Raw genomic sequence first — 17,226 nt, 5'->3', positions numbered from 1 at the left:
AGGAATGTAATGACTGGCACCGAACTGTGCACAGAAAGTGGCAAGAACTGAAAACCATGTCAAGATCATTTAGAAGAAGAGCGTTGGAAATGGGTCCCAGTGTGGGTGCTTCCGTTGTCTCTGGAAGACGTGCCCTGCAGACCACTTCCTGTCAGCGCACAGGACATCCGCATCCTCTTCATTGCTGCATCTGTCAGTTGCTGTCAAGTTGGCCTCATCTCACAAAGGAACAAAATGCTGCCCAATGCTACTTACGCCACCCCATGATCAGTGGTGGGTTAGACTCTTGGGACCCACAGCTTTTTCACGGGCTGGCTTTCAGAAGTCGATTGCCAGGACTTTCTTCCTAGTCCATTGCAGCCTGGAAGCTCTGCATAGTGCGTACTAGTAGCTGTCTCTGTGCTCTCATATCACTATAACAGAAATACCTCCCTTACATCAGACCAGAGTTCTGGTGGGATTAAAGGTGTATCCCACCCCTTTGGGAGTCCTAATAAGGTGCTGTAGGAGAAGCACTGGACTGCAAGGTCGATTTGAACCGCAAGATTGGTAGTACAAACTCACCAGTTGCTCTTCTGAAACCTATAGGTGGTCACTAAGAGTCAGATTTCTTGACTGCTGCTTCCGTGAGTGTTGATAGTTGATCCAAGAAGAATGAAGTCCTTGACAACTTCAATCTTTTCTCCATTGATAAGAATGTTGTTTATTGGTCCAGTGGTGAGGATTTTTGTTTTCTTGACATTGAGATGTAATCCATATCGAAGTATTTTCAATAACCTCATATGGATGTGAAAGCTGGATAGTGAATAAGGAAGACCGTAGAAGAATTGATGCCTTTGAGTTGTGGTGTTGGAGGAGAATACTGAAAGTGCCATGGACTGCCAAAAGAACCAACAGATCTGTTTTGGAAGAAGTGCAGCCAGAATTCTCCTTGCAGGCCAAGATGGCCAAACTTCGTCTCTCATACTTTGGACATACTGTCAGGAGGGAATAGTCGCTGGAGAAGGATATCATGCTTGGTAGGGTGGAGGGTCAGAGAAAAAGAGGAAGACCCCCAACGAGATGGATTGGCCAGGTGGCAGCATTGATGGACTCAAGTGTGGCAGCGGTAGTGAGGTTGGCCCAGGATCAGACGTTGTTTTGTTCTGCTGTGCATGGGGTCGCTATGAGTTGGTGCCAACTCGATGGCACCTCACAACAACAACAAGAGTCAGAACCAACTCGATGGGAATAACCACAACCCCCCCCTTACTGGTTTACCCCAAGAGTTCACATCCTTGGGGATCATCCCATACCTGCCAAAGCACTAGGGATCATGGCCCAGCCCAGATGGTACATGTGGTCACAATTTAATCCATGACAGTAGCTCATTCTTTCTATTGCCTCCTGTTAGTGTTCTGTTGTACGGCTATGCTGCAGTCTGTCCATCCCCTCCTGACTGTGAGACATCTCAGTTGTCACCAGTCTAAGACGGTTATGAAGAAGGCTGCTGTGGCATTCAGGTGGGATCCTTTCTGTGGACATAGTCCCAGTACAGGCCTAGGAGTGAAGGTGCTGTGTTGTATGGAGTCCTGGTGTGACAATCAACGCTGGACCAATGACCACAAGACTGGTGGTTCAAACCCACCCGCCACTCCTTGGAAACCCTATACAGGATTCCTATGAGTCAGAATCAACTCAGCAGCACTTAACAACAACATGGTAAACGAATATATAACTTCCTAAGAAACTGCCTAGCAATCTTCAGAATGGTTATACTATTTTGATTCCCACCAATGATGTGTGGGATTTCCAGAGATTCACTGTCGTCTACTAACGTTTGAAGGTCTCCATCTTTTTTAGCTTAGTCATTCTAGTGAATAAGACACATTTGAATGATGGTGTAGAAGGAAAATATTGAATATATGTCAAGAGACTATTGAATATATGCCAGAAGATCAAACCAATCTGTGTCGGAATAAATAAAACCAGAATGCTCCTTGGAAACCAGGATGGCGAGACTTCACTTCTCATACTTAGGACGTACTCTCGGGAGGGACCCGTTCCTGGAGAAGGACATCATGCTTGGTAAAGTGGAGGGTCAGTGAAAATGAGGAAGACTCTCAATGAGCTGGGTTGGCACAGTGGCAGCAGTGATGGGCTCAAGCGTAGCAACGATTGTGAGGTTGGCACAGGACCGGGCAGTGTTTCATTGTGTTGTGCAGAGAGTCGCTATGAGTTGGAACAGACTCGGTGGCACCTACCAACAACCACCTTAGCTTTGAAATATGCGGTCCGTTGTGGCATAAGGAACAAGCAAAGTGAAGAGCACCTGCCCCTCAAATGCTCATTCTACCTGTTCTGGAATTCCCCACAGTGGCTTCTGGGAACAGAGCCCTTTTATGCCAATAGTTACATAGAAGTAAAGATTTCAAACGTGAGAACTCTTGGGAAGAGGACTAGGTGGTCCAAATCCATATCAAGGTGCAGATGAGTCATGTCAGATCTTTTCTCTGGCAGCTTTTGATAAGAGGAAGAGACAGAGGTCTCAAGGCACCATAGCTCCTGAGAGTCATAAACCAAGGGAAGGGAGGGGCAGCGGCAAGTCCAGAAGTCAAACTTCGCCAACTTTATAAACTCACCTAGAGTCTGCTTTGGAAAAATGCCTGCACTGCAGTGCTGAATAAATATTTTGACTGGGATCACTGAAATCAAGTCAAACCAAACAAAGTCCCACAGAGAGCAGTTAAAAAGGAAATAGGAGAAACTGGGAAGCCGAGTTGTTTGTTGTTGTGAAATGCCCTCGAGTCGGGTCTGACCCATAGCGACCCTGTATAGGGTTTCCGAGGAGCGACTGGTGAGCTTGAACCGCCAACATTACAGTTCAAACTGACTTTGCAGTACAGCGCATTAACCACAGTGCCACACCAGGAGGCTGAGAGAGGGAGATGATTATGCCAATCTTCAGAAGGGGAGGGGAGTCCCAGGGTGGAGGAAGCAGGAATGTGTTCACTTGCTAACCCAAAAGTTGGAGATTGGAGTTCACCCAGAGGCACCTCAGAAGAAAGACCTGCCAATCTAGTTCTGTGAAAAGTCAGCCATTGAAAACCCTGCAAAGTGCATGCAGTCTCTACCTACTTGATGCCAGTCACAAGCAATCCCACCGCCCTCCTGTTATAACAACCATAAATACCATAAATCTCTTCAGGCAGCGCCCATATCCTGGGGAATAGTATTTCTTTTATCCAATGTTGGGTCTGGCACATACTTAATCGCCACTTGCCCTTGAATCGGTTCCTATTCATGGAGACCCCGTGTGTGTTGGAGTAGAACCTTAGACTTTTCACTGGCTGAGTTTTCAGAAGTAGATGGCCAGAACTTTCTTCCGGGATGCCTCAGGGTGTGTTAGAACAACCAACCTTCCAGTTAGCAGCTGAGCACATTCACATGCACTGTTGGCACCACCCAGGAACTTGTCAACACGTAGTAGTTGTTTGTTGTTAGGTGCTGTTGAGTCGATTCCAGTCCATAGTGACCCTGTACACCACAGAACGAAACTCTGTCTGGTCCTGCACCCTCCTCATAGTTGTTACGCTTGAATCCATTACCTCTGCCACTGTGGTAGTCCATCTCATTGGGGGACACTAGTAAATGGTAACTGGTCCATTGAGATATATAAACAAGGTGGTAAGATTTGTTGAGAATGTTGTTGTTGTGTGCTGTTGAGTCAGTCCCAACTCATAGTGACCCTGTCTAAGGTTTCTGAGGGCAGCTGGTAGGTTTGAACTGCCGACCTTGAGGCTTACCCTGGCAGCATCACGTCTGGGCTCTTGTTGAGGAAATTTTCACCACCTCTTAAAGCTAGTGTTGTGCCCGGCACACAGAAGGCTCAGTTTAGCGTGAATCCCTGAGCACCTGCAGTGTACCAGGTAATTCCCCAGCACTGAAACAGACAGACTCAATTCCAGGCCCTAAGGAGCTCTGGTAGCGTAGTGGTTACGAATCGGGCTGTGAAACTCAGGGTCAGCAGGTCAAAACTACCAGCTGTGCCACGGGAGAAAGATGACACTTTCTGCTCCTGTAAAGATTTACAGCCTTGGAAATCCAGCACAGGGTCGCTATGGGTTGGAACCGACTCCATGGCACATAACAACAACAACAACAACAAGGTGTTCATAAGAGACTTGGTGGTGCAATTTGTTAAGCGCTCCACCCACCCAGTGGCTCAGCCTGAAAAAGACTTGGCAATGGTCTACTCCAATTGAGATCTCAAACCTTCTGGAGTCCAGTTGGTTCCAACTCATAGTGAGGCTGTACAGGGTAGCTGGGGCAGTAGACCTTTAGGGGAGCAGACTGCCTCATCTGTCTCCTGAGGAGTGCCTGGTGGGTTTGAACTGCCAGCCATGCAGTTAGCAGGCCAGTGCTTATCCCACAACAGCCTAGGAAACGCTAGGGGCTGCTCTACTCTGTCACGTGGGGTCTCGCTATGAGTCAGAATCAGAATCGCCATGGCACAAAACACCAGCGCCAGCACGTGTGCGGAGTGCAAAGCGTATGATAAATAAGGACCTTCCACACAGTGCTGGGCACAGTGAAGACGGTGTCGTGATACTGGATGGGGCAGGAGGGTCCTCTCTGAAGAAAACCCACCCACAAATATCAAGACATAAGCTATGCACAGGAGTCCTGGGGGTGCAGAGAATTTGGCACAGGACTGCTAGCCAAAAGGTTGGCGCTATTTTTCTCGGAAATGCCTAGCTTCCAAAATGCCACGTGGTCACTATGAATCGGAACAACTGGATAGCAACAAACAACTACAACACTGTAAGTTTGTTGTGTGTTGGTGGTTGGGCATTGTTGTGATGCTGGAAACTATGCCACCACCGGGATTTCCCATTACAATCGAGTCACCCATGGAAGGAAGGTTTCAGCAGTGTTTTCAGACTAAGACCAACTACAAAGGCCTGGCAACTTTTTTGAAAGCCCTCTGGAGCGTGCATCTGCTCTGCACACGTGGGGTGTCCAGGTACCGAATGGACTCAAAGGCAGCTAACAAGTTATGCGCACATAGACATAAGAACAGAGCTGGGAGGTGAAGGCGGGGTTGGGGAAGTTGGGGGTACAGAGGTGTGTGTTGGGGAGTTCCCTGCACAGAGAGCAGCCTGTGAGGTGGGAATAAGCTTGACTTAAATCAATATGTGTTGAATAAATGAACCATAGAAGATTCTAGAAGGAATTGATTGTGCAGATGTGGCCATGGAGGACTTGGAGGGTGGATAGGAGAATGACAGTTTGGGTGGGGGCAGGGCACTGCTGGCAGAGGGAATGGCCCCTCAAAGACCTAGGTGGTCTTCTTGCTCTAGGTCTGTCCTAGAAGAGGTAGGGCGGAGAAGGAGCCATCCTGGACGCCATCCGGAGACACTGATAGGAAACAATCTGGTAAGTAGGGGAGAGGTCAAGGCAGAGCAGAGGCACCCCAGACTTTGGCCTTTGCCCACAACTAGCACAAGCCCGAGATAATGTCCCTCTCCCTTCCCCCCAGCCCGCCCCGATGTCACTGGCCCTTAACCCTGTCTGTTGGTCCTGCTGGCCAATCAACACCTGGGGGTGGGCTGGGAGCTTGGGAGGACTATTTCAGCATCCTTGGGGTGGGGGTGGCAGAGCCACAGAGAGGAAACTGGGTCCCGGAGCGGTGTGCCTAGAAGAACCGCGCTCATGAATGGGGATTTAGCAGCTTTTGAAAAGGTGAGTCTACCTGGCCCTATAGGAGAAGCACTAGACAACAGGGTCGATTTGAGCTGCAAGTTGGGGTTTCAAACCACCAGCCGCTCCTCCGAAACCCTATACAGGCTTGCTATGAGTTGGAACTGACTTGACAGCACTTAACAACAACCCTCACTGAACAGATGGAAAGGCTGAGGCCCAGAGAGGGAAAGCCCAAAATCTTTCCTCCAGTGCGAGGCGGCTGTCATCCTTCTAGGAGGGGATCTTGGGCAGCCATCAGAAGGCCAGTCCCGTCAGCCTCCTGAGAGTGGACCATGTGGATCTTGTTGCTGCTGGGTACCGTCCAGTTGATTTTGACTCCTACCGACCCCATGTGACAGTGTAAAACTGCCCCGTGGGCACTCATAGGTTGTCAACTTTACAGGAGCAAATTGCCAAATCTTTTACCCTCGGATCTCCTTGGGTGGGTTCGAACCACCAGCCTTTGGGTCAGAAGCCAAGGGCCTAACCTTAACCAGGGCTCATTATGTTGATGAAGCACTTTCCAAAGACACTGGCGCTTTTGTCCTTGGTTCCCCAGACCCTCTCCAGCCCGAAGTAAACATCTGGAGTTAAAGGCACAACAAGGGCCAGTGGTTGGCCTACCTGGGGACTGGCAGGTTCTGAGGGCAGTGGGTACCTGGGAGGGCCTTGTGACCCTCACGCCTGGCACCTCCCCACCTCAGATGGCTTCCCCCGCCTGCCCTCTGGGCCCCATGGACAGCCTGGAGCTGCTGGATCTGCTCTTTGACCAGCAGGATGGCATCTTGAGACACGTTGACTTGGGCGAGAGCTGGGACCACCCTGAGGACCAGGTGAGGCCCCCACTCCAAATGCCCCGGGCAGTGGAAGGAGACCCTGGCAGAACTCTCATTGGTCTGAGAGTTTTCATTGTTGCATTGAACCACTCAGCTCCTCCAATGGGCAGGGAAATGGAGGCCCAGAGAGGGGTGTTAACTTACTCAGGGTCACACAGCAATTTGGAGTTGAGTTCAGATTCAGTCTCAACTCGTGCCTCAATGTAGCGTAGTGACCACCGGCTTGGTATCATAGTCCACTACTTCATTCGAGCTGGCCCTGGGAGAAGGGATTGTGACTTTCATCTGGCAAGAGGGACAACTGAGACGTGTGCAGGGCCACACAGCGAGTCTCAAGTAGAGGGCTCACTCGGCTGGGGATCTCCCTCTTCATTCCTGTCCGCACCCAGCAGGTCCAGCCGGGTCGCAACCAAGATGACTTCCTCACCTCCATCCTGGGTTCTGCCGACTCGGTGCCCAGCTCCCCCCTCTGGTCCCCTGCAGCAAGTGACAGTGGTATTTCTGAAGATATGCCCTCCGATCCCCAAGACACCCCTCCACGGAATGGGCCTGTCACGACGCCTACCAACAGCCACCCTGCTGAGCCTGTCAAGGGGCTGTGCCCCTCTTATGGTCCTGGCCCCCCCGGACCCCAGGAGCTGGTGACTCCTGTGCTTGAGGCCTCTGTGGCCATAGACTTGGGTAAGTTCTACTGTGGGTCTGCCCACCGCTCTCATCCTCTTCAGATACTGGACACACTCATAGCTGCCCTATGAGGTGGGTGCTGTTATGGGCCCATTTTCCAGATGGTATAACTGAGTCCTTGTGAGGTCCAAGTCAGAATCACAGAGCTAGGGTATAACCCAGGCAGACTGGCTAAGCCCCAGGGACTTGTAACACCAGGAGGCAGGGGTATGTCTCTGTCATCTTTCTCCGCCCTCCCCATAACTGGATCATAGTAGATACTCAACAAAAGTGTGTGATGTTTTTTAGTAAATGTGTAGTTAGAAACTCAAGCTGGTGTAGGAAGGAGAATGGGACTATACTCATGAATAAATATAGGGTTGACAAAAGATATTTCTTCATATGTATTTACCTATGAGAAGCACTGGTAGCGTAAGTGGCTTACATATTGGGCTGCTAACTGCAAGGGTTAGCCGTTTGAACCCACCAGCTTCTCTGTGGGAGAAAGGTGAAGCTGTTTGCTCTGCAAAGATTTACAATCTAGGCAGTTATATACTGTGTCCTACAAGGTTGCTGTAGGATGCATTGGGCTGCCAACTGCTAGGGTTGAATTCACCAGCTGCTTTACGGGAGAAACCTGGAGTTGCCATAAAGATTTACAGCTTTGGAAACCCTATACAGGGTCGTTAGGAGTCGGAACCAGATCCACCGGCACCTAACTCATCCAGGGGCAGCAGGAGGGGGAGATGGGAAGTCATTGTTTAGGAAGCCTTAAGCCAAGCAATGTGTGGGTTACATACTGGGCTGCTAATGGCAAAGTTAGCAGTGTGGATCCACCAGTTACCTCGCAGGAGAAAGATGAGGCTCTTTCTCGGAAATGCTAAGCAGGGTCACTGTGAGTCCGAACCAACTGGATAGAAATTAACAACAACAACAAAATGCTACAAATATATCCATGAGGGGGTAAAGTTATGAAAAACCAAAGCAAAAATGATGTGTGATGTCTAGGGGTCCTAGGCCTCAAGGCATCCGCCCTGGAACTGGGAGGAAGACATCCCAGGAGTACAGTCTGTCACCCACAGTGTATCAGGCAGAGTGCCCTGAGCTGGAGACAGGTGGTCCCTGGAACAGCCTTAGTCCCTTGAGGCTTGCATTTGCGGTAGGACCTCTGATTTCATTGTGGTTAATGAGACTGAGATTCAGAGAGGTACAGTGACTTACCCAGGGTCACACAGCTCAGCCCAGGCTGGAGTGTATGCTCTCGAGCTGCCCGCTCTTTTGTCTTTTTAAAATGTTTTATTGTGAATTATGTGATAGTTTACATGGGAGAACATTAGTTTTACATTCATCCTATCGTATATCGTTTCCTTGCCACGGTTACAATCCCCTCCATGCATCATCAACCAACCAAACGGTATACCCTGCAAGCCTGTCCCCCTGGTCGTCAGCACCCTCTCTGGGTCTCTAGTCCCCAGCTGCTCCATTTCTCCACGTCATCATCTCTGCCTCCATCTCAGGCATCACTGCTTCTCTGGGTAGGGTCCCGCTCTCCGCTCTTCTCCCTTGGTGGTCCCAGGGACCTCCGTTGAGCTGCCTACTGTGTACCAGGACTTCTGCTGTGGCTCTGTAATATAAGCACTGGACTACTAACTGCAAGATTAGTGGTTCAAACCCACCAGCTGCTCCTTGAAAACCCTATACAGGATCGCTACCACTCGGAACCAACTCTCTGGCACTTAGCAATAACAACTGTGTACCAGGAGCCCAGGGGAGGGAGTCAGGGGTGAATCAGGCCTGGTCGCTGCCCTGAGGGGGAGATAAGGCTGGCTTCGATAACAGCCACTCCCTCTGGGTTGACAGTAGGTCGGTCCCTTGGCAATGTCCCTGCTCCTCCCTTGACCTTGTGGGATAGAGGGAGACATGCCCTAATGGATTTAGGTTCTTCTTTTACAACTTCAGTGGTGCTGTGGGATAAGCACTGGGCTGCTAACCACAAGGTCAGCAGTTTAAACCCACCAGCAGCTCCATGGGAGACAGATAAACCTCTCTGTTCCCATAAAGATTTACAGCCTCAGAAACCGTGTTTGGAATCCACTCATTGGCAGTGGGTTTGATTTACAGCTGAGGGGAAACGGAGGCATTGATTGGGGTTGTCCCTTTTAGTTCAGAACCTGGGGATGTCAAGTTCTGCTAAAAGGAGGAGAGGAAGGAGGGGAAGCTGGTCGTGCAGGCCTCCCACCTGTCACCCTCTCTGTCTCTCAGACCTGTGGAGCCCGGAAGGATGCCTCTATCCAGAGGAGCAGACTGCACAGGCAGACTCATCTCCACGCTACAACCTGTCGGTGAAAGAACTCCTCCTCTCAGGCAACAGCGGGGACCTGGTGAGTGCCCCACGCCGCAAATCCCTGGCACTGGTGGGGGTTGTGGCGCTCCAATCATGCTCCCATTCCAGAGATAGGAAAACTGAGTCTCAGAGAGGGACAAGACTCCATCCACAGTCACATCCAAAGCAAGTCAGTGGGCAGCAATCCTGGCTTCTCCACCTCCTGGACGAGGGCATTACTGGTAATAGTAGCTGGTGTTGTCAGCTGCCATCGAGTCAGCCCCAACTCAGGGGACCCCGTGTCCTGTGACAGTCTCAGGATCAGTTGGGATCCATAGGGTTTACCCTGGATGATGTTTGGAAGTCAATGGCCAGGCCTTTTTTTCTTAAGTCTGTCCTAGTCTGGAGGGTCAACATTCTAGCAACACGTAAACCTCCACTGAGAGGCAGGTGGTGTCTGCACATGAGTGATACTGGTTGGGAATCGAACCTGGGTCTCTCACATGGAAGGTGAGAACTCCGATGCCCCTTTGGCATGTAGTAGGTACTTAATAAATGGTTGCTGAATGATCAAGCGAGTAAGTTGTCCATATACCATGTTGGATATTTATAAGACCATCTGTAACATCAATTCTTGGAAATAAAATCCCTGGGCCAATGGGGTATACACTGGTTGTTTGGGGTCCTCTTGCCAATGGGGACTGTACCGTGAATTGATTGGTTGTTTCTCCAATCAGATGCTTCCCTTATTTCCAGGAGGCTCAAGGCTGTGGGTCTTCCTCCCTCCAGCTCAGTTACCCTAGTTTCTCCATAGCAACAACATCACCTGACAACCCCGCTGCGGCCTGGACCAGCACACTGCCAGGAGCTGGTGTTGACAGAGGATGAGAAGAAGCTGTTGGCTAAAGAAGGCATCACTCTCCCCACCCAACTGCCCCTCACCAAGGTGAGTTCATGGGGTGCTGGGGGACGAAAGGGGGACATCACCCCCGTTTCCTGTGGCTATCTGCCCACGTGGTTGTTGTTGGGTGCCGTCGATTGGATTCTAACTCATAGCAATTCCATGTGGGGGCAGAGGAGAACGGACCCCATGGGTTTTTCTTGCTATAATCTTTACAGAAAAAAACCCTGGTGGAGCCATAGTTAAGCACTTGACTGCTAATTGAGAGGTTAGTAGTTCAAACCCACCAGAAGCTCTGAGGAGAAAAAACCTGACGAGCTACTTCTATTAAGATTACAGCCGAGAAAACTCTATGGGGACAGTTCTACACTGTCACATGGTGTTGCTTCTAAGTCAGAGCTGAATTTGTAATGGACTCAACAGCCCTCAACAGTCTTCCCAGAAGCAGATGCAGCATGGTGTAGTTGCATGACTGCCCGGTGTGGTAACCAGTCTGGTAACCTGGGGTAGGAGGCTAGGAAGATGATTAGAACCCAGGAGGCTCCTAGAGTCTCTGCCAGAAATTAGGGAGAGGAGAGTTGGTCTATGAATCTTTGGAATCGCTTTCTCCTCCTTGTTCACCTCCACAAACCCATTCCCTGGGTCTGGGACGGCTCACATAGGAAGAGAACGAGATGATGCTGTGAGGTGGAGACCCCAGCCTTCTCTTCATTTCCCTTGGTAGTATGAGGAGAGAGTGCTGAAAAAAATCCGCCGGAAAATTCGGAACAAGCAGTCAGCCCAAGAGAGCAGGAAGAAGAAGAAGGAATATATTGACTGTCTGGAGACTCGGTAATACTGGGCTGGACTCCACCTCAGGGGGCGGGGAGGAGGCGCAGCTGAGCCCAGAGGGAGGAGAGTGATGTGGTGAGCTCACAAGTTGTAAGGTTTCAGCAAACCAGAGTTGTTTTTCTCTAGGAGAGAGCATTTTTTGTATTGATTGCAGTGGGATAGAAAGACGCGAGATGGCACGGGGTGAGGGTTTTGGGGTCCCTTTATCCCTTAGAAAAGGTGGTGCCAAGAAACAACCAGGTATTACCCACCCTGTCTGACTCTGTGCTAGAAGATGGGAGACTTCCTTTGAGCATTAGCTGTCTTCAGCGCTGTCCAGGCTTCTTAGAGTGGAGGGGAGAACAGTGTGGCTGTTTCTCATTCTAGCCAGAACTTTCTCTCCTTAAAAACCGTGCACCCAAATCTTACCCAACCACCTCTCTCTTAACTTACTTAGGATATTGAGGGGACAGGCTCCTCCTCATTCTTAAACAGAAATATAAGAAGTAATCAAGCTCCCTTTGTAAACCAAGAGTGGCTTTACTAAATATTACAGGGCTATTGGGGTCATCCATATCTTCTTGAGTCAGTTTTGGGATGTGATAGTTCGCCGGGAACTTGTCCATTTCAAACTTATTGATGCAAAAATTTTCATAGTGATTTTCAGTCACTTTATAAATCTCTGTGTTCTCTATAATTTTGCCGTTTTTAATTCTTCATGTTGTTTACTTATGCCTTCTGCCTCGTTTACTTTCTTAATCAATCTCTGGAGGTGTTTCTATTTTTAAATTATTTTCAAAGAAAGTATTTCTGCACACACACACCCCCCACTATACTTTTGTTTTCTGGTTTATCTATTTCTACTTTTATCTTTCCTTTGTGTGTTGTTGTTGTTGTTTTGAGGGGGTATTATTATTCTGTTGTTAGTCTGCTAATGTTCAGATGTGTGTGCGCTCAGCTCATTCAACTGCCTGGAGGCTGCATATTGTCCTGTCGGTCCGCTGAGCTGCATTCCACACGATGCTATTTGCACTACTGTCATTACAAGTTGGTCTTCCTATATTCCCCAGTTTAGATTATGAATTCCTTTGTTCCCTTTCTCTCTCTTTTTTGGTAACTTCTTATTTAAACTAAGTGAAGGTTTACAAAGCAGATCATTTTTACATTCAACAATTTACACCCATTTTATTTTATCTCATGGAGTACACACAGCCTCCTCAATGTAACTTCACTTATCCCCTGCCCCAGCCGTCTTCTCTGTCTGTCCTGTTTTCCGCTCCTTTCCTAATCCCTCTGAACCTCATCTCTGGGTAAATACTGCCCTTTCTGTCTCTCTTTTTAGAAGGAGAGTTGTGCAGTGGGGCAGTTTATTCTCTTTCCTGATTGTTATGTGTTTGGCCTACTTTCTGGAAAGTGACCCCAAATCTTTCCTCATCTTCCTGGAGAACAAAGCACCTAATCCCATGTGTTTCCCATAAAAAATATAAAGGCATAGTAGATCCAAGAGTTTTCAGTTTCCAGATGGAGATTTATCTAAAGGTTTCTTGTATGTGGCCCACAGTGGGAGCCTCCGGCCTCACATCTTTGTCTTCTGTGCCCTCTACCTTGAGGGTAGACACCTGGTCATTTGCATACCCCATGCATCTCTTCATTTCCTGATTGGAGCATTTCAGCCCTAACATTTGAAGATTCTAGGTCCAGACCACATTCTGGATGGATGCAGAAGGGAAAGGTGGGGTCCCCAGCTTGGACCCCATAACGTTAGATGGAATGACTCTATTGTCCTGGTTTTCAATGCAATCTACTCTCATATCACTTGTCCAACCACCTGGTGAGCTCAGTCATTGTCTTCCTGATTTACAGATGAGGGAACTGAGGTCAGAGAAGAGGAGTGATTCAAAGTCATAGGGTGGGTTAGGATTGTAACTCCAGTTTCCTTGGATTCCCAGTCACCTTGCTGGTTCATCTTCTGGGACCATTACTGCCTAAGTTTGGCATTCCATTCCCAACCCTAAGCCTCAGACTTGAGTCTCACATCAATGCAGTCTCACATCAATGCAGAAATGGGACCAAGGAACCAGGCAGACCTGAGTTCAAATCCCAGCCCCATCACAATCTTTCTGAGAGAATATGAGCATGTGACTTCCCCTCGATAGGCTGGGTGACAGATATCTTTTGATTGTCTCCGTGACACTGTCTCTGCAGGATGTCTGCCTGCACCGCCCAGAACCAGGAGCTGCAGAGAAAGGTCCTGCATCTTGAGAAGCAGAATCTGTGAGTCTGGGGGCCCTGGAGCCGAGGGCTGGGAGGACCAGCCTGAACATCTCTAACAGGAGACGGGAACAATACGGGGAGAGGCTTATGGGGTCAGGGCAGAGCAGGGAGCCACAGGAAACACTAGGAAAGTGCAAGCTGCATGTTGTGGTAGTTAAATGCCAGCAACTCGCTTCCGACTCATAGCAACCCTGTATAGCGTTTCCAAGGAGCAGCTGATGAGTTTGAACCACCGACCTTGTGGTTCAAATAGACCTCGTGGTCCAGTGCTTTATCCCATAATGCCACACCAGGATTCCTGGAAGCTGCATAGAGGAAGGCATGTGGTCTTGGAGCACTGAAGGATGTGTAGGAGTTTTCTAGGGGGAGTTTGATCCTGGTAGAAGACATGGCATGTTCCAAGGCCCTGAGGCTAGACATGTAACATGTTAGAGAACTGTAAGTGATTCTGTCTCAGAGGTGCATTGATCTAGTCAACATTTATAGCGTATCTTCTCTGCACCAAGAGCCGTTCTGGACATTCTGTGACGAATTTGTTGAAGTTAGTTGGTTGATTCTGATTCATGAGACCCCATGTCTGCAGAGTAGAACAGCTCTATAGGGTATTCAAGATGGTGACATTTCAGAAGACGATTGCCAGACCTTTCTTCTGAGGTGCCTCTGGGTGGATTTGAACTGCCAAGCTTTAGGCTAGTAGTCGAGCACTAACCATTCACGTCACCCAGGACAGTGAACAGAGACATCCATAGCAGTGAACAAAACAGGCCCAGTCCCACCAACTAAAAGAATTTATGATCCAGTGGTAAACATACTCAAGACAAAACTATTTAAAGATCAATCAAATAGTGAAAGACACTTAGAAGACAAAGCAGGGTGCTGGGTCCAGAGAGTGATGGGGTAGGTCAGAGAAGCCTTTGTGGAGGTGGGGACACTTGAGATGAGGCCTGGTGGATAAGAAAGAAACAGCTTCACAACACCTGAGGGAACAGTGTGCTTGACAGAGGGAACAGCCTATGCGAAGGCCTTGCACTAGGGTAACAGTGAGGAGGCTCATGTGGCTGGAACAGAGGAGGAATAGCAGGAGGGCAGGGCAGAGAGGTGATGGGGCAAGTCACAGGAAGCCTTATGGGCCACGAGAAGGACTCGGACTTTTCTTTGGAGTGAAGTGGGCGCCCTGGTGCTGTGGGAGGGGAAGAGGAGCCAAATCACATTTACAAAGTACCCACTGGCTGCTTTGTGGAGTATGAACTCTAGGGGGCAGCAGAAGCCAAAGGTGGGTGGGCATAGAGTGTCCAGTTGGTCTAAACGTTGGAAGCTGGAGTGGAAGAAAAGTGGGTGGGATGCCCAATGAAGATGTGTGGAAGCAACCAGGTGGGAGGGAGGAGGTGGAATTCAGACATCAGAGAAGCTGAGGTGGGGCTAGGGTAGTTCCCGGAACTGAGCAGGAAGCTGGACCAAAGCCCTGAGAGCTCAGCTGAGGCCTTCCTGTCCCTTCAAGGTCCCTCTTGCAGCAGCTGAAGAAACTCCAAGCCTTGGTGGTCCAGTCCACCAGCAAGTCTGCCCAGACAGGCACTTGCATAGTGGTGAGTCCCAACCCCCAATCCAGCGCACCCAGGACAGAGGGAGGTCCCAGAGCTGGGCGGAGCAGGAAGGGGACTTGGGTAGAAACACAGCCTCACCCAGAGCTCAGCCTGGTCTGAGTTTCCCTGCCTAGGATAGTATGCTCACAGGGCAGGGGCAGGGATAGGGTGACCCCGCCCCCATCTCCGCCAGGTCCTGCTGCTCTCCTTTGCCCTCATCGTCCTCCCCTCCATCAGCCCTTTCACCCCCAACAAAGCCAAGAGTGCCGGGGACTTCGCACCCATGCGAGGTACGTGGGCCTGGGACACCCCACTCTGGGGGAGAAGGAGGAGGGAACCCTTGTCTCACCGTGCTTGGTGCTTGAGGGTGGGGGAAGAGGGGCAGGGCAGCTCCCCATCCTGCTCCTTGTGACCCCCTCAAACCTCTCCCAGTCTTCTCCAGAACACTGCACAACGTCGCCACTTACCGCGTGGCCCCAGACACCGCGTCAGGCTCCGAGGCCCGGGGGCCCCGATCGGAGGCCGGCACACTCCAAGAAGGGTCTCCAGGCAAACCCAGGGCAAACTCAGGCTCCAAGGACACACCAGCGCTGGACAGCTCGACAACGATTCAGGACAACTCGACGAAAATGCTGGACAACTCCACCGCAACACCACACAACTCGACGCTGGTGCTGGACGGCATGACAGCAATGTTGGACAGTTCGATGGCCATACTGGACAACACGTTGGGCCTGGACAACTGGAAGGAGGTGCTGCTGGGCCTGGCTGCCCTGCTGGGCTGGGCCACGTCTGAAACAGGGCCCAGCCCAGGGTGCATGGGGCTGGAGGCAGCGGGGGAGGAGTTATGATCACTGCCTGGACTGTGGCTTACACCCCTCTGCCCAGTGGCCTGCAGTGGACAGCAACAGGCACTGGACCAGAGGTGAGGCAGAGACTACAGCAGAGACGCCTGGATTGGGATATCAACCTAACAGTTGCACACAGCAATTTATATACAGATACAGGGTAAAAGCTATGCCTGAGACATGGGCCAACACACCCAGGAACAGAGAGACAGCCACACACTGTGGACTGAGCCACAGATGCAAGCACACACTCACACAGACATACACAGATTATTACACACACAGAAACAGTTATCTACTCTCACACACACACACTAATAGGCACACTCACCGACACACACACACTCACGGACACACAATGATATATTCAGTCAGACACACAGATATACACAGACACAGACAGTTATACACACACACAATTACACATTCACAAAGACACACACAGACACATAGACATAACACTAACAGATACACACACATACACTCACACACAGAAACACATAGACCCAGACATACGTGCACAGTCACATTCAGACCCCTCCACATGTATATCCATACAGGCACAGATACACACATCAACACACACACACACCATACATACACCCACATTAAATACCTTGGCGATGCTTCCCCCACCCTTCTCTAACACACACACCCACACACACAGGAAGTAATTGAGACTGCAGGGAGCCAGACCCTGGAGTGGAGAATTGACCCACAACCGCCGCCTTTTTATAAGACTGCCGTGACCCCTAATAAAGTATTTTGACAGAATGTGACTGGAGCTGAAGCGGGGAGGGGCAAGGGCACCCAGCCTCAGAAGGAGGGGCTGGACTAGCCCGGGATAGGGGAGCGAGAGAGCGGGATACAGTCTGTAGCGGCTGAGCTGGAGTAACTTCAGAACCTTGGAGAGCAACCGCGGGCGGAGAGCAGGCTGTAACTGAAGCGTGAGGCCCAGCGGCTGGAGGGAATGTCCCCAGGAGACCCCTCAAATTGAGGGGTGCCTGTGGTGAGGTTGATGCAACTGCCTTTCTGGGGGGCCTGAGCAGCCCACCCTGCTTGTTTTAGGTAAGAACTGAGGCGTGGAAAGGGATGGAGCCATTCTGCATTCTTTGTTGTTAAGTGCCATGGAGTCAGTTTTAACTCAAAGAGACCCTGTATACGGTTGGTTTCCATGGAGCAACTGGTGGGTTTGAACCACCTACCTTGCAGTTAGCAGTCCAGTGCTTATCCTACAGTGTCACACCAAAAACTTTTTTAAATTGCT

At 50.1% G+C, this 17,226-nt stretch overlaps 1 protein-coding gene across 1 annotated transcript; it reads left to right on the top strand.

The window, feature by feature from the left end:
- The first annotated feature begins 5,694 nt into the window (after positions 1-5,694).
- Positions 5,695-15,962, top strand: CREB3L3 (cAMP responsive element binding protein 3-like 3). Its single transcript, XM_006869038.1, has 10 exons — positions 5,695-5,724; positions 6,429-6,557; positions 6,953-7,241; positions 9,486-9,604; positions 10,361-10,492; positions 11,172-11,278; positions 13,463-13,531; positions 15,030-15,114; positions 15,305-15,401; positions 15,544-15,962. The coding sequence occupies exons 1-10, from the start codon at positions 5,695-5,697 to the stop codon at positions 15,960-15,962; spliced, it is 1,476 nt and encodes a 491-aa protein (XP_006869100.1).
- The last annotated feature ends 1,264 nt before the right edge of the window (positions 15,963-17,226 follow it).

Source organism: Chrysochloris asiatica, unplaced genomic scaffold, assembly GCF_000296735.1.
Source record: "Chrysochloris asiatica unplaced genomic scaffold, ChrAsi1.0 scaffold00125, whole genome shotgun sequence".
Lineage (NCBI taxonomy): Eukaryota > Metazoa > Chordata > Mammalia > Afrosoricida > Chrysochloridae > Chrysochloris > Chrysochloris asiatica.
This window is presented reverse-complemented; position numbering and strand designations above follow the sequence as displayed.